The sequence below is a fragment of the Microchirus variegatus genome, assembly GCF_963457635.1.
Source record: "Microchirus variegatus genome assembly, chromosome: 13".
Classification (NCBI taxonomy): Eukaryota; Metazoa; Chordata; class Actinopteri; order Pleuronectiformes; family Soleidae; genus Microchirus; species Microchirus variegatus.
Genome location: NC_139814.1, coordinates 17,313,518 through 17,337,586, shown reverse-complemented (window position 1 = coordinate 17,337,586; position 24,069 = coordinate 17,313,518). Strand labels below are relative to the sequence as shown.

Here is a 24,069-nt window from a genome sequence, read left to right as displayed (position 1 = left end):
TTTTCTCCGCTGCTATGCTATGCTGTAACACACTGCGGCGCGCGCATAGCACACTCGCTAGTGGTGCTACATAAATTCTCACCGGGCAGCACAGGTGGCCTACTTAAGTTCCGTGTTGTAGTTATGTTATCGTGTCCTCAAAAATAGAAACATTTCTTTTTAAATAAAAGTCACGTTAATTGATTTTTAAGACCTTATATCAGATTTTACGAGAAATTAAGACATCTTAAGGCCTTGAATTCAAATTATTGGATTTAAGACCCTGCGGATACCCTGTGTATGTACCACATACAGCCCAACTATCCCTTTAAAGACACTGATTAATCATTTTATGGATCGCATCCGGACATGGAAGCTAGAGAGGCTATTTAAATGCAGCCGAATATTAGCGAGTGAAACACTTGATTATTTACTTTGCAGTTTGAGTTGCAGCAAAAGAAGGAGTAGTAAATACTGAAAGAAGTTGGATCATCAATTAAAATGCAAGTGCAAAGTGAAGATGTGTGGCCCAAAAAAACATCAATTGAGCTTAGGTTCAAGAGTACAAATTGACTGAAGATGTCAGTTTGAAGTGTTGGCTGAAGATAGCACTGAGAGTAAGCTGTGTAAAGTGCAGAGGAAGTTATAATGTGGGGGGGGGGGGATCGTGTGGTGAAAAAGCTCTTTAACCACATGTTCTTGTATGTGCACCAGAACTTTGAGGTCATGGTTCTGCTTCAAAATCGCTTGCATCACAAAAGAAGCTCTGGTGGAAGTTCACTCAGGAAGATTACCCTGTTGCATGCTTCCATGACGAGTCACCTTCTTTTGCGCATGCACGCCGTCACTTCCTGGCTTCATGAGAAGGTCAGAGATCATCTGTTCCATCTCATTAGACAATCATCTTGTTCGTCATCTTTCTGCCTTATCTCTGCTGAAATGCACATGTTCTACCTCCCCTAACTGATGCTGTTTTAAGTTGCTGGCTCAAAGGTCAAAGGTCATCAATAACCTCAGTAACCTACATATAAATGATATTACAAACTCCTTAGACCCCAAACTCCAAAGGTCAGTAACCTCAGTTGACACTCCAACATGTTTCTGGGCCTTTGGTAAGTTGTCACAGTTGGTGAGTTGAGATTTCCGCATTCGTATTCATGCTTCCTTCAAGCAACACATTCTAATGCGACAAACACGCTCTACAAATGCGCCTCACCGCTGAGTGAAATTTGATAATTTCTTTGAGTGTGCTAAGTTTTAGAGATGCTAAATCCCACTTTGAAAATTAAATGGTTTTGCTCTGGAGCACCAGAGAATGATATGCACCAGTGTAGCCTGTGGGGAGTTCCAGTGCGGAAATATTCCGTCTGCATTAGACAGAGACAATTGATCAAAACAGACTAATTAATGTATGTGTTTTACATATATTCATTTCCGTATCAAATATTCATGAAAATAAACGTATTTGTTTTTCAAATGAGCACAAGGCTATCAAATATTTCAGACACGCCTCATTAAAGATACAGAGCCACGAGCGAGCATGCATTTTTAAAGGGGCCCACGATTCACAATGGCTTATCATAGAGTTGGCTGCTTAATAATGTGGCCTAGATCAGCTATGCAGCTGGGCTGACTGTTGCCTGAGATAGAGGTCTACTTGTACAAGTATCACTTGTATCCCGAGACCTTTTTTTTTTTTTACACCCAAAGGCAACTCTTAAGTAATAATACAAGTGGGTTCTGGATAGAATTTGCATATTCCCAGCGACTTTTAGCAAATACTCTTAAGTGAAAATATATGGGGCACCAACAGCCCATGGCCAAGTGGAAAGGGAGGTTCACCGGGGTCAAATCCCAGGAAGGGTCATTGCTCCCTGGGCACAGATAAGTGATGCCCACAACACAAATGTGATAAAACACTGCAGCGAGAGACCAGACAAGTTTCAACAAGTAAAATAAAGACAGGAATTAAGAAAAAAAAAAACTTAAATAAATCTTGCATAAAAAACCCATAGATCAGCACATGATTGAAGCTATTCAATGTTATTTCTATTCTTTGACGTTATTGTTGTTGAAGTGCTCGTCTAATTCTGTGTTTGATATGAGTTCTAATCTCAAAGTGACATCTTTAATGTAATAAAACTAAATTTAATAGCTTATTCAAGCCTTATTTATTCTACAATTAAGAGAGAACAGATAAGCATTCAGACGTAAAACTATAAGACATGACAATCATGACCCAAATCACAAACTCGGAAATAAACTGACACCACAAAATAAATGTGATTCACTCACGGTTTGTTGAACGAGCTCTCTTCCAAGTGACGTCCGGAGCTTTAGGTGCATTTTCTCGCATTTTCCAGTTGTTTGTGTTCAATTAAACCGGTTCTATTAGTCTGGGAAAACACTGACTTGACCTCCTTTAGCAGCGCGTGTCCACTGACAACAGACTTGTTGTCCTCCTTGTCCTCCAGATACCATGCTGTTAGCACCTGAACAGGTGAAAGGAACATTGCTGCTGTTAGAACTCTTATTTTTACTGTGGTTGGCAAACTATATAAACTCTAAACTTGAGATATTTTGTTTGTTTGTTAGTTTTTTCTATAATCATGAGGGTACAGTTAGCATTTTCCACAGCAGCCATTGTGACGTGTTTCGCAGTAATGGGAAAAAAAAAAAAAAACAGGTGTCGCTAATCAAGTTAACGACTGCGAACGAGCAGGGCCGGCCCTATGCATTTTGGTGCCACTCCCGCCCATTGTCACCCAACACACAAACACACCACAGTGGTTCCTAGAAACACCATTTTAAGTAAGTCCTCAAATTTGCCATGAAAGTGTTAAATATACATATGTAAAACAGGATAAACGTATCCTGCATAGTAATAAATAATAGTAATAAACTAAATAAATATTGTGAACGGTAAAATAAACAAAACATTGTTGTTTTACAGGTCATTTGAATTTGTCTGTACTTCCATACACTGTTTTTTTTCTGTCTTAATTATTATATTATAAGGTATGTCAGGCACCCATGGCAAGATTTATATATATTTTAGTTTTCCTTTGTGGTTGTCTGACATGCCTCCAGTAGATGGCGCCCTAAGCGACTGCCTGTATGAACCAGCATGCACCCAAAAAACTGAGGAAGCACAATTGAACTCAGCCATTATTAAATGTGATTATATATTATAGGAGCTGAGTTATATATAGTCTTAATCTTTGTAAATACTGTGAGATGCATTAAACGTGATGATGATGTAGAATTGAAAAGGCATTATTAAAAAGCACTTGTTTTACAAGTCTTTTGTATGATGACATTGTATCAAATGATGGAAAAATTACTTTTTTTTCCTTGAAACACCACCTACATCCTCGGGAGGTTTCATCCAAATCCATCTTTTATTTTCTGAGACGTGCTGCTCGCATTCAAAAAGACAAACATGGCCGAAAACGTGTGGTTAATTGCTGGAGATAATTAAGCTTCTGTGTTAAAGTAATATAACTCTTTATCTTTCCAGGCCTTTCTGTAACAGCAGGCATTTCCATCTGTCATCATTTCACCGATATCTCTAACATTGGCTCAGGAACCAGAAACTTAAGCAGCTCTTGCAGTGCGTGTGTGTGTAAATTACCCGTTTTATGTCAAGGTAATCTGAAGTTATGATTGTTTTTGCATGACATGCAACGTGTCAGTGAATGTTAAAGAGCGGCGCTTTGACTTACCCATGACCTATCTTGATACATAATATATTAATGTCATCAACTGACGTATTTTTCCATCCCTCTGAATGGCCAGCCTAAGGTCAAGGTTGTCTCCAGTCTAATGGCGGAGCTGATGGACAATCTGGGCTTAAAATACCAAGACGAGTCTTCTTAACCTTCTAAGAGGGGGGAAACTCAGCAGGTCATCGTCTTGACAACACGCTGCAAAAAGAGATTTATGGCTTTGATAAGTCATCTTGCCCAGCAATGACAACATACCGAGTCATCCGTGTACTGCCCGGCATCACGTTAAGCACCATTTGGACCCTTCAGGTTTAGGTGGAGGAGAGCAGAGAGACAGAAGACTAAAATGTATGGACTAAAAGCAGCAGGTTAAATCTGACAATCCATTTTAAAGCAGGTTGTGCAGCATGATTGTCGTGCCGCTGCATTGCAGAAATCACTGACAATACTGTGTCGTTGCCAGGGCTTCCCCTGTGAAGTAATTTTAGCTTCAAATACACATCGGACCTCAAAGCGGGAAAAGCACAGTGTAGATAATGGCAATAATTACCGTTAACAGTTTGGGTGAGCCAGATCAATGATTTGCTGTCACTGCACAAGTGTCCAGGGGGAAATAATAGGATAAATGTCTGCTTCGATGCAGAATTATGGTATTTTAGACACATTTTGTATAGGGATGTTTATCTTCTACTGTTGTCTGCTGTCAACACAGCCTTTCCCACTGGGAATAGTGACATCATTTGGCCAACAGAGGGAGCACGTTCACTTCATGGAGGTAATGGTAGGAGTCGTGATTACCAGCTGAGGTTGTGAGTCACTTCTCAGTACCACGGTGTCCTTTGCTTTCCACGTGGTGCTGACTCACCCACTCTCGGCTGGTGAAAGGACATGTAGGACAGCTTTTGACTGACATGTCTAATGAGCACACAGTGCCTGGGAAACACTGAGTGTGTTTATCACAAAGTATGAGGTGACAGCACTTTTATGAACAGACAATGCTGACTTTGGGAGACCAAAAAAATACAAAAAAACACTTCAGGTAGAACAAACATAAAAGCCAATATTACTTTATCTGTCACAAAGAAAAGCAAGTGAGTCAGGAATATTCAGGAATAAAAAGACAAATGCTTTTTATCTCAATTTATTTATCTTTTAAGAACCAATATGAATTGGGGATGTTTTCAAAATGGGTACAATGATAAAAAACTGACCATTTTCATTCTTCTCCACCTTGTCTTTCAGATTGAATCATAGGCTCTGTGTGTGAGTTTAAATATGCATATTTAGGGAAATCCTATAGTAGACCCATTACAGAGAATGAATGAAAGCAGGAGAAGTACCTGTTGTAGGAGTTACGTCTGTATTTTTCTTTCCTGTTGAACTGTCTGGATGTGTATGTGTGTGCGTGTAGGTGTGCATGTGGGTAAGATGCTCAGCAGGGTTTGGTGGGCTTATCCGAGGTGGACTGGTTATTGCACTCCAACAAAATTAAAAGAAAAATAACATGGCTCTCAAGGCTAAAAAAACAAAACAGACGAGAAAAAAACTATTGGATGACAAAGTGTCCATGCCCCTGCCAAACTCTCTCACACATAGAATATCTTGTGAATAAATATTGCAGACATATTCAAACTTAGTGAACCCCTAAACTGAAAGTGACTTAGCAAGTGAAGGGTAAAACATTACTGCATTGTCAGGTGAACCTTTGAATCTTCATGCAAAACAAAAAAAACACCCAATACCAAAATGGACAATCACAACGTGTTTGAGTTTAAAAATGTTTTTGTTTAAAAAGGTACATTATTCTGGTCTAATCATAATATCATAAATTGGTGGAAATAAAAATCATAATATCATTCAACATAACATCTTTTTATCACCTCTGTTTGTGTAAAAAATAAAAATTCACAAAATGGAAAATGGTATCCCATGATTACAACTGGAAAAAAAAAAAAAAAGAAAAAAAAAATACAGGATGGACTCGAGTTAAAAAGATTTTGGCCCGTGGTTGTACAGTGTAACCGGGAGGCGGGCCTTTTCTGTGTGCTTTGACCTTCCATTCATTGGTTCAGCTGGTGGATCCCCAGATCTGGATTCATTCATTACATCACTCACTTGCTCTCTGATCAATTAACCATGACTCAGTGTTAACAAATCATCACAATAATTACTGATAGCACTCTCTTCATTTTTTTTGTGTGTTTTTTTTTCTTAAATCTTCCCTTGTCGGAAGATTCCCCACTAGATGCACATAAGAAAGATGCACTGACAGGCAGCCTTACTGCACACAGCAGGTGTGGCCGTTGGTATCCTTGAACCGCAGACGCATCTTGGGTCTGTATTTCTCGAGGTAAAGGAGCTGTTTGGAGTTGAAGGCTCCACGTCTCTTCCTAGAAAAATCAAAAGGGCACATATTAAAACAAGACTGGCCTCAAACAGTGCACTTCACTGCGGTGATTAAAGGAACAGTTTGACATTTAGGGGCCAATTCATACGAGTTGATTGAGTTACATGGGAAGATCAATACTATTCTTACTTGTTATGTAAATATAGGGCATTTAGTTAGCAGCAATTTGAGCTTTTTATAAAAAAAAAATAAAAAAAAATAAAACTGGCAACAAGGGGAATAAATAGCTAGCTTGGCTTTAGCTGGGTAAATCATCAACCTGGCAGCACATTTAACGTTTACTAAGTAACATATTATCTCTTGATTGTTTTAATCTGTAAAACAGCATTACAGTTTTTGTATAAACTATTTAAATTTACAGGTATATAGCAACTATTCCTTTTTTTAAATGGGAGTGTTTGCAAAGTACAGCAGTGATTGTAGCTAACTCTTGAATTAGATTAAAACAGTTATACTTTATTTTATTAGTTGTAAACAAACCGCAGAAACTAAAAGGGCTGATTTATTTAGCCAATATTCAAAGATCAAGTTAAAAAACATTTTTACTTTGCACTCCACTGGGCAAATTTTTGTCTTTAACCTTAAAAAAGGGAGTAAAAGGTAGGGAGGGTACTTACTGCCTTATGAACTGCACAGCGTCTTCATACTTCATCCCACTCTCAATGAGGGCTAAGGCCACCAAGACTGGAGCTCTGGAGGTAAAGATATCCAGTAGACCAGATCAGGGAAACAGTGAGAGAATCAAAAAGGAGAGAGAAAGAGAAGATTAAATGCCAAGGTTCACATGGCTCCATGGTAATATTGTGGAGAAGGGGGTGGCAGGTCTGCTCAAACCTGGGAAACAGGCCTGGGAAATCAACAGGGGTGCACAAGTTCACCATTGCCCTGCTGAGGCACAGCGCGCAAACCCTAAGCCTCACACACACATAACTCTGATAAGTAACAGTGAGACAACCTTCTCCTTTATCACCCGAAGAGATAGAGTGAGTGGAAAAAAAATAAATAAATACGAAAACTTTCTAGAGATCCAGTGCTGACAGAGCATTTCATTGAGAGGCTCTTCTCACACGAAATTCTCAAGGGACAGTATGTGAGAAAGACTGGGTAGAAAGAAAACAGGAAGAAAAATAGGGTGAGAGAAAGGGTGAGAATATCATCTAAGAAAGGACAAACAACAACAACAAGACAAATAGCTGCAGCCACCCACACTGACAGCATCTGCCAGCACACGAGGACCCATGTGACAGATTTCGTCAGCGTGCGTCTGTGCGCTCTGGTGGACTAGAGATATGGATCATAAGAACAACTCTGGTGTCCGTGGCTGTTTGTGTGTACATTACAATAGAGGCCTGGGGAGAGTGTAAAAGCACATCGGACCAAAAGGCCATGAAAAACCCAGATGACTGCGGTAAACACAGGACAGGGAAGAAGAAGAAGAAAAGAATGCCAGTCTAACCAATACTGGTAATTATAGAACTCCCCAAATGCCACAGCAATGCAAAAACGCTGGAGGCCATTCAGAACCGATTGGCTGATTGTACGTTGTGGTCAGGAAAGAAATTTTCACACTAGCTCTCCCGTGTCAAGCACTTCTGCCGTCTTTGTTTTCACACTTGTTGTTTATACAGCACAACCCTTTCGTAATTTACTATCTCATAGGCCTTTGAATATGACTCCGCATATCTTGCACACTGACAGTGCAGCCTCATGACCAACAGACAGATCACATGCAAATGTAATTGCCTTTCCTTCTTCAAATCTGCCGAGGCCCCAGCAGCAGAATGCTGTCAAAGATGAAAGAAAAGATTAGCGGCCGATTGTCGACATGAGCATGAGAGGCGATGTGTTCTTAACATGGGACAAAGAATAACAGGAAATAAAGGTTTAGTGTCACATCTTCAGTCAAGTCGGACAAAGCTGTGGGCAAGTGTTAAACAAGGAGGGAGGAGGTTCAGAGAGGGATGAGATATCCGGAAAGCTAGAAGAATATAGTACATCCGATCAATAAATCTGTGCTGACTCTTACAGGTGGCCAAAGTCTGCATGTACCAAAAGAGAAACGACACACTAACAAGATAATACTAACAGGAAGGGGAAACAGGTTGAGAGATTAGGCCAAATGGCTAGTATTACACTGGAGAGAAGTTGACCGTTTGTGTTAAAGCCTTCCAGTTAAGTCTTTCATCTCTACAAAAAGATATCTGCCCCCTCCTGATGCCAAGATAAGTTAAGGGTTGGTGGATTTTTAAATATTAATATCAATCTTTGGATACCACGACCACATAACTTAAACTAAAAACCCAACATATCATTTCATTTGTTGTGCTCAAAAACGTATTTCATGTCCTGGTTACTCTCATTACTCCAAAAGGTTGTTAGTACAAGTCGTAAACACTAGGATTTTGCAACAGTAAACCATAAAAGAAAATGAAAGGATGAGACAAATAGGACAGCCTTGCCCTCTATTAACACTCACCGGCCAAGCCCTGCCACACAATGGACAGCGATGCAGCAGCCAGGCTCCTCTCGAAACTTGTTGTTGAGCAGCTTGAGCCAGTCGTCCACAATCTGGGTGGGAGGAGGGGCACCATCATCGAAGGGCCAGTCCTAGAGGAGGCAGTAGAGAAGAGACGATATAAGTTTGGAAGGGGAAAACATAAAAAAAAACAAGCCGTCAGTGTGTGGACTCTTACCAGGACCTGTATCCCCTCTTTCTCTACTGGAGCCTTATCGTAGGTGGAATCACAAACTCTAACCAATGTATTCACCTCAAACTTTTTCAGCTCCTGGCAGAAAATAAGACAATAAGAACTTTAGGCAAAGGACTTTTAAAAATCAATACACAAAAGAATACAGAGAGACAGACGAGGGCATACCTCAGTGAACTTGTTGAGCGTGGCATTGGTAGGGTTGTGGGTGATAAGGAACCTCATGCACTCATAGGCAATCTCGACTGCAGCGGGGCGGTTCATGTTGGCGAGACGGCTTAAAAAAACAATTACAATACAATACTCTTACAAAACAAAAGCGACTTTTGGCTCAGAAGTCAGCAAAGACTGCAAGGAGACTTATGTATTCAGGAAATGGGAGAATAAATAAAAATGACAACACTTGGAGAAAGATGGAGTCACGATGACAACAAGTGTTCAGCTATGGGATGGATAAACACAGAGAAGGAAAATAAAAAGGATAAACTAGTCCACAGTACTCCGGGATGTAAAAAAAAAATATTAATACAAAACCAAAAAAAAGTTAAAGAAAAAAGATGGAGATACTATCCAAGAGTCATCCAGTCAGTTTACCCCATTCAGGAGAGCTGTTTGTGATTGGCTGTTCGAGGAGAAAGTAGAGCGCAAAGCTTTTTCGTATTGGTTGGGACAGGGCAGGGTGGTCGGTCCAAGGACTACGCAATTTCCAGGAGGGGAGGATTTAGACAGGTCTGCAGTTCCTAGTGTGCTGGCAGTCAGGGGGGTTTCTGGGTAGCGTAGTCCCTTGGGGGGCGGCCGATTCACTTCTCCACTGAGGTGAGGTGCTGTGCCTGGCAAAATTCTCCGCTCACACACGCCATATAGGTACGGCTCAAGTCAACACGGAAACCCTGTAAGGAGCAGAGTAAAGGGAAAGAAGCGAATTATCAGAAAGAGCAATTTTAATTGTTATCACACAAAAACCATATAGGGTTCAGAAATTAAAATCAAACATTTAACTGATAGAGCGCAGAATCCAGGAAAGGCAAGTTGAAGCCAGTCATTTCAAGTAAAACCTGCACTGTGGAACTTTTTATCAGACTTCTGGCAGTGAAAATAATTACACAACCTCTATATAAGCCACTGCATGATGTATGCCTTGAAAGGCTTTGCCATTGATTTCTCTTTTTTTTATCTGGAGAATCAGAAATGTTTTTTCACCATACGCTCATGATACTCCCAAGTTTATTTAATTTCCATCTTTACAATTGCTCTCCACGTCAGCTATGGAAACCAATCACCGGTGGTCGATGTATAACACTGATAAAATGCAGTGCGACCAGTGCACGGAAAGAGAATGTCACCACACACACTAAATTTAAATCGTCAGACTGATCTGCACCCTAAGCCGATAGGCTTTATTAGAACTGTGTGTTACAGAAGAATGTAACAGACATACAACACGTATGTAGAAGTCCTACACTTCAGCTTTTCAGATTGCTATAACCTCACTACATCTTTGGATTACATCAACCTTTCAGTTTAATAATATGCACAGTATGGAGTTCACAAACAAGCACACAAGGGTGTCTTAGAAAACAGGTAATGTCTGGTTTGTAACTAGCCATAGAGCTAGTCCAACTGTGCCAAATCCATGTCAGTCCAAATCCAGCCGCCACAGACTGGCTGGAACCGTCTCAGAGCAACATAGGGGGAGGGGGGGCTGGAAAGGAGGGTTGTAGGTGAGCACAGGGAAGGTGGATGACGAGAGCTGCCCGTCACTATGTCGACTGCAAACACGTAGGAGGGAAAGAGAGAGAAAGGGCTTAGACTTTAGCACCGTGTCAAAGGCAGTAGTCACAAGGTGAGGATTACAGGGTGGGCAAGGCTTCAAACAGTCCAAGTATTTCAGCACAGTGCTCCCTCTTTTCACCTCCTTGAGACTGACACAGAACTCTCTGTACTCCCTCTATTCTTGTTACACTCAGTCCCAATTTACTCAACATATTTAAGTGTATCACAGACAGTATACGCCACTTGTTTTGTCTCACAAGTGCACCTACTTGAGTTCATAATTTTTGCAACTTAATGTCGCTTCACCACTTTTGCGCCAACTTAATACCTCATTGTCAGTTATCCTCTGTTAGCTGCCAACCACAGAGCCACTGACAGGCATCAACTCACTCTCATGTCTAAATATCCTTCCTCTCTTTCATCTTTTAGACGTTGACATTCAAAAACAGCCTTTAATTATTTTATTTCTTGTGTGACGTCTGTGATCCTCTGAGACTTCTTTAATTACCGCCTTTCAGTGCTACTGAACACAACGTGGCAATGCTGCAGACAGCCCATACTAAAGATTGGACAAAAGTAACCATACTCAATTTGATTCAATCGGGTACTTGTGCTTCACAGATAAAGAGGATGGACGGGGGGCAACCACGGTTATTTCAGCTGCGTAACTGGACGGCTAAAAGGAGAGCCGAGTAAGACATGGAAGAAACGTTGAGGATCAAACAGCCAACAGACACACCAAGGACACCACAATGACAGCTTATATTTCAAGATGAAAAGAACCTAGACAGTGTAGGTTTGCCCACATGCACAGAGACATACAGTCTGGATTTTAAATACAGTAGCAGGGTTGCAGAAGCAGAAGACACAATTCCAAAGCAGACATTAGCGTACCAACTACAGCGCATCAGGTAGGAAGTATGAGCAGCTAGAAAACCCATCTATATTGACCGCAATCCCCTTACCATGTATTACTTTTTAAATACAACACTGCTACTGCACTGATCTGGATAGTACAAGCAACTGCTGCTATGAATGTCTGACTCACTAGTCAAATAAAAGCAGACATTTTAAATTAAGTAAAGCAATTTAAAATTTGACTATGGAAAAGAGAAAGCTACGTCTCCACATATTGAGAAAGCTCAATAGAAAAGTGAGTAGGCCATGGTAACATCAAGCCTGGCACACTCCGACAGCCTGCCGTCACTGCTCTGTCAGGGACACATGCAAATCACTCTGAAATTTGCACATTGGTTTGGCAGTTACACACTGCACAGACAGGGGAACGATGAAAAACAAATACACGTACACCAGATCTGCTTGTAGGAGAAAAGAAATTAACCACACAGGAAACAAGAGGCAGTGTTTACACAACAGCCTTCATAAAATATCAGATGAGTCAAACATTTACTGTATTAGCAAGCATATCGATTGTTGTAGGATATGTGCACAAACCCGACTTTTGTATACACACTGTATATCTTATCGGCATAATCCATCATACTGCTGCATGAAACTGCCGTGACATTGTTTTATATGCGACGCACACGAACAAGTGACTTATAAAGTATTTGCTTTCGGAGCACAGACTCCATCTGACACAGTCACAGAACTGAAATACGTCAGCTCACGGCATTGCAATGCTGTCGTTAAATACACCAGACTACTCTGTTAAATGTTAAGATTCTACAGTTTGGTATTGTTCGATTTTATTCCTGTACCAGATGTGGCACTCGTGACTCTTCCAGTGGCGACACTCTCACTCGCCAATCAGTGGCCAGCAGTGTCAACGTCACGTTTAGTATCAGCTTGGCAAACCGGTCGCTAACTATCGCTAATGGAAAAGCAAAAAAAGCTGTGCCAAATTGAGTCGTGCTGGAACTGTGTAGTGGAAAAGCACCATTAGGTGCATTTCTATCCCCAGAGTTACAGTAGCAGCAGAGCGAACGTTCCTCAGTGTCATACCGCTTTGTTGGGTAAAATCAATCCTCTGTATCAAAGATGTCCCCTCCTATGGGAGACGATGTCTGCAATGGGTACCCATGGCTAACTTACTAAATTACATGAATATTACTGACAGTCTATAAATGGTACTTAACCAAGTTAAAATATGTCCTGCCAGGTCAACCGAGCATGAAAAAGACTGAACAAATATTGAATGCAAATCTGATTCAATAATCCAAAGGGTACAGCCCTGCTGATGTACTTCAGTTAAAGTATATTTGAGGTACATCCGGCTTTCAGTGCAACTACAAATGCTAAACTGGGAGAAAGGTCACAGAGTAAAGTCAAAAGGCCCACGCAGTGGCCCAGAGAAAGCTCCCTTGTTGCCATGTTCCTCGTCACGTGGTCTAATGTTGGAATGGATCAGCAAGTGGAGGGGGCAAGAGTGACAGGGGAGGGGGGACGTGTTGGTAGGGAGAACTTCCCAGATCAGCTGGCCTCTCCCAGAAGTCCTCGGCAGTGACTCGGGAAAACGAACAGAGAGAGAGAGAGAGAGATATGGAAAGTGTGAGAGAGAGCATAGATTAGCAGAACTAGCTGATAAGGACTGTGATATCAGAGAACAAAAAATGACATGCAAACTGAAACCGGTGATAAAGTTGCAAACAAATGGGAACCAGGCCATGGTTATCCTACAATTGCTAATGCCAAATCATCATTTTAGGATGATTCATTAATGTGTCCTGCAAAATAGAATAGAATTTAAGTGCACAAGATGAGGCAGCTGTTCATTATCAGGTTCATACAGTAGCCGATACATATTTTCTACCGACGAGGCTCATATTATCAACAAAAAGGATTGGAGCACTGCCCGTGGAAGTTGTAAAGTGCACAGAGATGGACTTAACTGTTACAGTGGGAGTGCTAACAGAAAGCCTTTCACTTGTTAAGCATTTCATGGCCGGGGGATTCACTCTATAACTGCCACATTTAGCCTGTGAACAAGTTGTGTGGACACCTGATAATTGTTAGGTGCAGTATTTCAATTGCTCTCCCACCATCACATTTCACACATTCACTATTCTCATGATGTACAAAGTGTAAATAGTCACGAGCTGGCCGGAGCAATACATTTGCCAAAAGGGTAAGTAGGGTTGTTCTAAAATTAGACACAAAAAGACACAGACACACAACAGCAAATAAGCCTGTCTGGACATGGCAGTCTAGAAGGGCAATGTGGCAGAACGTCTTAGTCCATCTTCTGCCCTCCTTGTGAAAGATGTTAGTGTTAACATCCAGCCATGTCTGGTAGTCTGAGGTTGTGCTCCAGTCTCACTGATGTTTTGTCTGGAGCCAGACTGGGCATGACCAGACTGTGCTGGCCTGAAACAGCTCAAGACCTAATTTGACGTGTGGGAGCTGAGTCAGGGAGAAGGGGCAGTCCCTGTTATCCATGACAGGATGGACACTGAGAAAGAGGAGAGGGAAAGCCCTGGTTCTCTTTGCAGTGACAGCAGCATGGACAGCACAAGAAAGATTAAGGCCTTGATACGCTTGCCCCAAATACCACCTGCTTGCTACACCCACAGTGCACAGTTGCACACTTCTCCTTTTTCGTGTGGCAGCTATTTCCTCAGGCAACACAAACAAAAATACACACAAACATAAATACAAGGTGTCAGAGAAGTATTTTCCTCTTAACTGCATGATCTCAAACTCACCACGGAGAGTAAAAGACAAACAGACAGCTGCAGTCAAATTTACAGAAACCGCAGTTTGGTGGGAACAGAAATGAGGCCAAGTGTCACAGAAGCATGTCTCCATTCCTGTGGCCTCTGTGAGTGCCAAATAAGAGATAATTGATATGCATGCAAATGTCAAGGAGTACTTGAAGAAAACCGGTAAGATGTGAAGAAAAATCTTCAAGAGGACATAACAATGGATAAGAACAATTAGATGAGAAGGGAAAAAAGAAGAAAAAAGTAAGAGACAAGCAAAGAATTGTAGAGCCTACAGCTTGGCAGGGACTGTGGCTGAGATATAACAGAGGATCACACCTGCCCAATGGTCCAGCTGGTTCTTAGCAGTGACGTCAATACTGCTGATAGGATGGGTGGGTGGATTTCACCACCAAAAAAATTGGAGCTGCGCTCAACCCAATCTCTGTGCTCGCAATTGGAGATAAAGGAGGCTCTATTTATTCATTTCAAGCAAGTAAGCACCAACTAGCTTGAGAGAGCTGAATGACTTGGTGACAGAGAAAAGTTGCAGAAGGCAGCTCTATAGAAAAAGACCCACTAACACACACTCATAGTTTTAGGGGGAATCACTGGAGAATCTCCGACTAGACCCGAAGGCATTTCCACTGATCTAGGAAGTTCTGGTAGATATTTGTGTCCATCTTGCATGTTGGCCACAGGCTGACCCACTTCAAAATGGGATTAACTACAGCAAGCTCAGTTGAGGATCATTTTCAAATACGGAATATGATATGCACAAGTGAAAGCTATGATGATGTCACACAACAGATATCTGCCCTACAGTACAGCAAAAAAAGAAAACAAAGATCACTGTGGTGTCTTGGAGTTGACAATACTACCTTCTAAATCCATGCATGAAGTCGCCAGAACAAAGCACGTCAGGTAAAAGTTTGCAGTTACAAAAAAACAAGAGGTTGGCCTTGTGTGAAGGTGCAGCTGCATTGTGAAAATGCCTCACGCCCATTACGCAGACTGCTTGTCTGTCCCACGTCACAAATTGTGTTTAAATTAAAGTGTTTTCATCTGAGAAGTCTGAAAATACCTTTAGTGCAACATTCAAAACCCTCATTCAAAAGGTGACTCATAAGATAATTAACCTCAGTTTCATTAGAGGAAAACAAACGGCATTCAGTCAAATTAACCGAACACAGTCCAAGACTGAATGGGGCCGTCAATGTTGGGTATGGTGACAGGTCACTGCAGAATCGGGCAAACAGTACACACAAGGAAACAGTGTGCAAAGCTCTCCCTCACCATCACTCATACTCAAAACAAACAAAGACAAAAGGACAAACAAGCAATAAAAGCAAACACACACACAACCATAATAAGCAACAGTACTCAAGCTGCTCTATATTTTTGAGCCTTACCAGTTTATCTGGTATAACAAACAAGAGACTAAAATCCCTATGCATGTCCGGACAAGAGGTTTCAAAGATGGAGTAGACACAGCTTGTATGCACAAACTGAACTTAAGCGGCCATCCCAAACTGTTGCTGTGCCTCTTATGAATTGTACATTCCTGGGCTTAGCAAACAGGAGCGTTGTTCAACTGAAAGCTATACTTTTTAAGTCACTGGATTCTGCGCGGCCCCGTGCGTTGTTGACTGAACTCTGATAACATGCTCACCAATGGATTTCTGAGAATGTAGTGTTGGCTCAGTGAACCTGTACACGTTAATTCACAACCTTTCTGAGAAGAGCATCCGTCTTCACCTGCCGTGCAGGTAGGGCAAGATGACCCATTCAACAAAGCTTAATAATTACAGGTGTGTTGGGAACGCTGCCAAGTACTACCAACACCTTGACGAAACCTCAAGTTTAAGGTTTGCTCAGTGGCAAATAGTGGGATGTTACAACACAACACTTTTTTAATCTCTTCTGATAGCTCAAATTAATCTTTAAGCTGTACAGTCATTTTGTAAAATAAGTTGTCCAGCATTGATGCCAAACATTTTCAAAGGTTAGAGGGTGTTTCACTTTGCATGTCTTATCTTTTTGAAGTTGAGCACCGCCAATCTATGGTGCAACAGTGTAGTGTATGTCATCACATAAGGACTATATTACATAGTAAATACTGTCTACAAAATACAACCAAATATGATCCTTATTGGAGAAGTTACATGCAGCCATATCACTGGCTCAATCATTCCCAAAACAAAGTCAACAACTTCTTCAGAAAAGGCAGCTTTCATACATTTGTACAGACAGGGTAAAAGTATTAATCACTGCAAGCAGTAACAGACAGACTACGTATTCTTTGGACCAGGACACTAAATCAGAACCTTATAATTGGGACATGAGTCACAACTGCTCATGTCTTTGTTTACCTGTGTCTAGGTAGACCCAGGCACAGTCACTCTGACTCAAGCTTGTGGCTGTCTCGGGTTGAAATATAATAAACCTGTGTTTTTCACAGCAGGCCCCTAAGATACACCGAGTACCCACTGTGGGAAGGAGTGTTTTTAACTGGATGTAAAAGAATAACAAAGGGCGAACGCTGCCTACAACCAGGATTCCTCCTGCCGCAACAGGCCTCCTTAATGAGTTTACAGATTCACCACTTTCTCTGACCTCTGATCGCATACCTTGACTCTGTGCAAAACAACAATGAAAGTAAAAAAAAAAAAACGTGGTAAAAGAGAACTACAAAAGGTAACTACACCGACTTAGCACGTTAGGGCTTGAATTAAGTATGTAACAGGAAGTAAGTATTTAGAGGAGGACATGCAGATTTCAATAACAGAGGGACAAATTTAAACACAAATTCAACTGGTCAAAAATAAATATTAAAAAGTGCAGCAACATCCAATGTTGAGTTTTGATGCCCGGGCGAGAATAACCCAGCTCTGTGTTTACCATGCACAGCATTTGAATGTGTTTGTTCATTGACCACCACTTTATCCTGCACATGAGGGTCGCTGGAGCCAATCCCAGCTCCCCAGCCAGGGTGAAAGGTGGAGTACAGCGCATGGACAGATCGCTAGTTCACCGTAGGGCCAACACACAGAGACGAACAACCATTTACTCGCACATTCACCTAGTGTTCAATTAACCTCTGTGTGTTTTTGGAATGTGGGAAGAAACTGGAGTACCCAGAGAAACAACATCTGAAAACATCTACCTAGCAGGGTGCTAATGTTGCTTTAAAGCACCATATGTAATATGCATATTAGATCTTCTATGTTTTTAGCTTGTTGTAGCATAGCTGTACTGACTTTGTTACTGACATTTTTTTTCATTTAAACTAGACTCCAGCTTAAAAAAAAAAATCGACAACAAAAAAAACCCAGCAGAGCTCAAATTACTTTTAAAAGGCTATTGCATATCAAAAGGAGCCATCTTGGTTATCTGTTGCATCCAGACTCAAGACCATACCCGAGTGCTTCTACAGAATCTCCAGTGAGATAAATCACATATTCCTTCTTGCACAATTACAATTGAATATTTGATGCATTTGCTTTGGTGATGTAGTTGGATTTTTGCCATCTTTCTCCTGACTGCATATTAATTGGGTGAAACAATGCATCTTCTCTATAGGAATCAATACATTTGTTTTAATCCGGAGAATTGGACATTGTTATTATATCCCCCACTCAGCACAACAGGTTACTCTCTCTTCTGATCCCAGAGGATGGGGGCTAATCTTCCTTTGGAGTGCTTGTTGTTCTAGGCTCTTCTGTTCATGTAAAGCATGCCAGAGAAACAGGAGGCACAAGAATATCTAACACCACGAATGTACCCCCACAACCCCAATTTCCATGATCAGACGAACACCATCTACACTCACAGGAGGCAAAGCCCACTTATCACACTGCTTCTCAGTCACTGTATGAGTACAGATAAACCGTATGACTATCAAAGGCCTCTGATAGCGCTTACGGGGAGGGAAAAGGGGGACAAGGACTGATCCATCTCTGAAAAGGACTGAAAGAGGCCAGGGCACACAGTAGAAACGGGTAGCAAGTCGTAAACAAATTAAATAGTAGTAAAACTGAGTTTACAAGAAAGATCTGCAAAAACATTTGCTGATAAATCAGTCACAATACAAGGTGTTCTCTTCACATTCAAGCTGACAAATACACTGTGGTAAATAACTGATAGCCACCTACACTGGTGCAAAACTACATATTCTGTCTAGATTAGAAACGAGATTCAGTGCACACAATCAGACGGGAGAGTGTACCTTTACATTTTTGCCGAGAGGTGCAGAATCCCTCTGTGACATCAATTCATCTGACATTTGGAAACTAACATGGCCTTCTGACAGCAGCATCAGGGGATGCCTGTTGCCATATCAACATTTGTCTCAGCGGTAGCAACAAGTGCTCCTGTGGGAATCTTTGGTGTTCCTTGAGAAGAAATCAGAGAAAAGCTATGGTGCTCTCTTTAAACATTTACCCAGCAGTAGGGGGTACAGCAATGAGCAGGTTCAGGGTCCAGACTAAAACCCTGCACCTGTACACAGATCTAGAAACTTTCTAACATGTCAACGTCCTCACCAAAATCTTAAAGCATGCCCTGTAATATAAGATTAGCTCCTGATGAAGTTGAATATGAATAAATTAGTTTGAGGTCATGTTGTGAGAGGCACTCACACATTTAAAGCATTCAGTAAGCTACTTTAAGGAATTGAAAGAAAGGCCGCGCTCCGTCAACAACAAAACACAGTGCCAGGCAATAGCGAAACACAACAGGCTTGTTTATGTGTGATAATCCAGCTTTGTCTAGAGTGCACTAGTGCAGATGCTTTAAAAGTAAAACAATTTCTGTATCAGAAAAGGTGAGCAGCAGCAAACACCTAAAAAAAACTGCAACAATAGCATAGCATGTTTTGGCAAAAATCAAACAGAGGCACTAGCAGCTTTAGCTCAACATGGTGGCTTTACAACAAAAGAAACACTATTTTACCTGTTACTATAGTTTCAGTAGACAGCCTTGCAGCAGCATCTACAAGAGGCATCAATCTGTCCGACACAGTCAGTGCCACAGAGCTTGTGCCTCTGCTTTATCCCAGCACTGTGGCAACAACAGTAAACGAACGCCATGCCGACCAGCACATGATTCATTAACCAACACGCTGCAGAAGAGACACACAAGTTGCCCATGGCGACTAGTACATAATTATATGCATTTTCACCTCATAGCCTGAAATGAGAAGAAAAAAACGTGTTGGCATGTAATCCTGGCTTCCCATTTGGAGTGATCTCAAAGCAACACAAGATTGCTTTGAAGCCTGGGACCTTAGCAAGCTAACACACAATAAAAACAAAGCTTGTGTCCCATTCTCACCCAGGGGCATAACTGGATTTTAAACTGGCCAAATCTGTTAAGCCAGTCTCTGTGGAAGGGACCCTACCTTTCAACATTCACAGCCACTCTGTGGTTAGATGGGCTTAATGCCAGAAAGCCACAACATGCAGAGGGTGTTCCTCTCCCCCAGTAACCTTACTTAGTAAGTGGGTGTCATGTTACTGTAAAATGGGCTCACCTTTCACAGTTACTGTAACCAAGGCAGAGAACTTCCCAACTAGTCACATGGCTTTCTAAAGATGCCTCTAGATAGAGGAACAACCCTTGTGTTGATGGGAAATGTAAATATATAAATATATGCATATGTTAAGCATTCTGCTGTATTGCCCATAGTTGCAATATAATGGATTCTATCACACACAACTGTAAAATGAATAATCAATATATATTAATATGATGAACTACCACCAACCACAATTACTAATATATTTTACAGCTTTACAACACAAAGCACAAAGAGACACACCTACAATAGTTAATCTATTAATTTCTTATATTGACAACTAATGTGTGCCGATTCTTATTGAGCAGCGTTAAAACAGAAAATATGGACAGGCTACTAGGATAATGGCAACAGTCTAGTGGTGTGTCATGAATGTGGCCTCCCACTGTTTTGGTCTGTCTTTTTCTGAAGGGTGTGCTGCTTAATGAAGCATAACAACGCTAATTCTAGATTGTACAGTGCATTGTATGTCAATTAACTATAAGAGAAAGCAGGTGACTGGTACAAGAAACCTTCCTTCACAATAAAATGCAACCATAACAGACTCAAGTGGAAGTCATTGTGCATTACCCAAAGCCGTATACTTGTGATTTGCATAATAACTTCAACATATACACAACAAAAATATCTACTTTTACTTCAACAACACATTGCCATTGCCTCTGTTTTGATAAGTTACTGCACAAATGCATCTCCTCTTCCAAACAGAATGCTAGGATTTTAGGTCACCTTGCAGTGACTCAGACTGGAATGTATAATTAGCTTACCTGTTACACCAGTCAATCATTGACACATAGGCCAGTGTTAGTGGGAGTGCTAAACGATATTCTTTTGTATTAACTACTCACTAAAATTTACTACCAGAGAGGAGACTAAAACCACTGAAAGGTCATAAATTGAAAACTGAGAGGCATGGGAATGTGCTGCGGCCTTTAGTGTCACAGCTGCTCTGGTGTACTTCCTCCCCTTCTGCATTTCCTCATTTCACTTCAGCCCACATGGCTATATTGTATGGTTGGGTGCTTTCTGGTTTAAGAAGCCAGACATGGCTGAATTATAGACACACCTATCCCTGGTGTTAGTTAAATGTCTACATGTAAGCAAATACAAATTAAGTCAAGCCGGCTATTTGCCGATACAGAAAGCAGTCTGACGAATCACATAACAACAAAAACGGACAACAAAGGCAGCACACCAATCGACAGACGGGAAATTGTCTGGTTATGGACTACTTTCTTTTGTTCCCGAGGTGTTAGCTTGGTAAATGGGCTACAAATAAATAGGTCAGCCGTGGTGTGGGTCAAGACTTATCACAAAGGGCGGAAAACACTTCGCTCAGTCGCCATCTACCTACAGCTACAGATGTCTGTCGAGAGGACACTCCGTTACACAGCTGAACATAGTGGGGAAACTAGCTTGTTATACTTTAATCGCTCGCAAAAATACCACGGTCACAAACGTTAACCAGCACAGCTGTTAAAATGTTAACCCAAGCGTTTGTTGAATGTTGCATGTTGTTCAAGAGAAATGCTCCCTTCACCGAAGTACACATAGCTCATTCTACAGCTATGGAGTATCATTAGCTATCATTTTATGAAAATTGCTGTCGACGTTGAGTGTGAACAATAACATAGTGCCTTTCGGCACCTAATATACAGTTTTCCACAATGACAATAAATGCACACGGGGTCATATTTCTATAACTTTGAAACTGCCGTCTTATATATTATCTTGTGTTTTCCGTCTAGGAAATAGCCTTAGCCCTGGTAGCAAGCTAACAAAGCTAACAGCAGCTTGCTAGCTCAGCTCCGTACAATGCTTCTTTAACTCTCAGCAACATTTGGTAACCAACACTCGTTAAATCAGAGTAAACTAGCCCGAGTAATGTCATTATTAATTATGTATAAACACAATTTTGAACACAATACGTAGCAAATCCACTCTACTGAGCAGGATTTGCTAAAGAAGCTAGTGTTAACGTGGCTACAAACTGGAGCGTTAACTCACACCAATTACGACTGTAATCCACTTGAGCTGCCCCGTGTTATTGTGATCATTGAACACATACGATAATATCTGACCCAACTTTTAGTCGAACTCTGGCGGTTCTGCGATGTCGCTCCTCAGTACGATCGCAACAGAAACGACTTCCTACAGGTCAAAATTGAAGTTAGCTGAATGGTTGGCGACTTACAAAGAGCAGGCTGAACATTGAAATCCCGGAGAAAGTGGAGAGAGAGCAGAAACCGCTGTCAGGTCGTCGTTTTGTTCCTCTTCAATGTGGCAGCTTCTCGTCGGAAGTGGGGAACTGTTGTTGAGGAGGAGCCTTCTTGGTTTGTCGACACCCTCGGGCGCCGTCGGAAATGTGACTTTCAAGGCGGGCCTAGTAGGTTGATGACACATTACAACAGCGGAAAATAGGCCGTTTTTAAAAGAAAAACAATTATTATTATATTTATAACAATTTAATAGAAGCCAGTACATCTATTTGATTCATATTTGGACGTTTTGTCAACATGCGCAGTGAGTTACAGATTGGAGCATGGAGTGTGAAATGTTGCCAACAGAGTACACAGAAAGGAGACGCATAAACATGAATTTGTAATCATTTTTTAAAAAGTAATCTGCCGTAGAGCAGTTCATTCGTTGTATAAAAAAACAACGACAAGTAAGCAGGTGTTGTTTCAATCCATATAATAAGAGACGCACAGACACATCAACGCGTAGTATCAAATATTAAAACCAAGATTCCGAGTTTACCGACAGCACCTGAACGCAGCATCCAGTGACTGGCGTCAATACGACGTAAGAAGAATCCGGGTGCGTGCTGACTGCTCACCATGGTGACGACAGTTCCAGAAAATAAGTACACAATATCATCCCTGCCCTCGTGGCGTATTTCGTGACATACAAATGACTTAATTCAATTAAAATTCAAGCAACTCTTACAGACAGCAGGGAAGCATATTATAGTCAACAAGATGTATGTATGCATATATTTTATTGTAATGTTTTATTCATTTTGTTTGTGTAGCTGCTGGAGTCCATCTATCTATCTATCTATCTATCTATCTATCTATCTATCTATCTATCTATCTATCTATCTATCTATCTATCTATCTATCTATCTATCTATCTATCTATCATGATCTATACATCCATCCATGGTCAGTGCGTCACAAACACATTTTGGACTAGTCAACATGCTTTTTCCATTTAGATGCATAACATCTTCAAAGCTTCAGTATGTAAGCACCTGATGATCCAGGCCAAAAATAACCACGTCAAACAGGAGAGGAAAGTGAAACTGAGGACTTCTAACAAACACCTATTATCAGTGCAATTATGCAATTACCCAGTCACTTGGCAGAGGAGCAACGTACGAACAAAAGCGTACATCATAACAGTCAATCCATCTTCAAATGTCACTTACAGCGTATTGCATAAGCTGCTTAAAACTAGTTTAATGCCAGTGACAAAAGGTTTCGAGGCCTCCCTATAGTCACCTATGGTGAAACTGTGGTATATGGTATGTGATGCATTTACGTCAACATGAAATCAAGTTTCTGACGTCTCATAGCGTCTGAGCCACAAGGAGCTGGGGTTTATTAAGAGAAAATCTTTTTTTTGACGGTGTTCCTAATGAAGTGCTTAGTCTGTGTTTTCAATTTAAGATAACCCGTGTGATAATATTTGCATTTAATTGAGATTCCAAGTGATGGACTACGTGAGCTGATAACACAAAACTGTCTTTACTCTGAGCCTCAAGGCAGATCAGACAAGAATCTGTGAGATGCCTGAATCAGTTTTTTCTGTAATTGAATATCTCCCAGACCACAGGGTGCGGAATAGTGGCTCGCACTGTTGCCTCGCAGCAAAAAGACCCCGGGTTCACGACCCAGTCTGAACAAAGGCTTTTCTGCGTGGAGTTTGCATGTTGTCCCACGTGTGTGTGTGTGGGGGGGGGGGGGGGGGTTCTCCAGGTATTCCAGAGGTTACATTGCCTGTAGGTGTGAGTGTGACCCCCACAACCCTCATGTGGCGGATAAAGCAGTAGACAATGAATTAATGAATATCTCCCTCTAGTGTCAGCTCCTTTTACCTGCAACATATTGCTCCATCCCATGTGTCAAAGTGGCATCTTTTACTGAGGAAAATAGAAATGGATGCCTACATCTATCTACACTCAACAAAAATGTAAACACACGAAGAAAAACTTGAAGTTATGAGTAAC

At 41.2% G+C, this 24,069-nt stretch overlaps 1 protein-coding gene across 1 annotated transcript; it reads right to left on the bottom strand.

Moving 5' to 3' along the window:
• Positions 1 to 4,852: 4,852 nt before the first annotated feature.
• ptp4a2b (protein tyrosine phosphatase 4A2b) lies at positions 4,853 to 22,166 on the bottom strand. Its single transcript, XM_083899373.1, has 7 exons — positions 22,030 to 22,166; positions 9,417 to 9,712; positions 8,991 to 9,099; positions 8,808 to 8,900; positions 8,591 to 8,721; positions 6,732 to 6,806; positions 4,853 to 6,097 (listed from the first exon to the last, which is right to left on the bottom strand). Exons 2-7 carry the CDS (start codon positions 9,419 to 9,421, stop codon positions 5,986 to 5,988), a joined length of 525 nt encoding a protein of 174 aa, XP_083755499.1. The 5' UTR covers positions 9,422 to 9,712; positions 22,030 to 22,166; the 3' UTR covers positions 4,853 to 5,985.
• Positions 22,167 to 24,069: the final 1,903 nt, after the last annotated feature.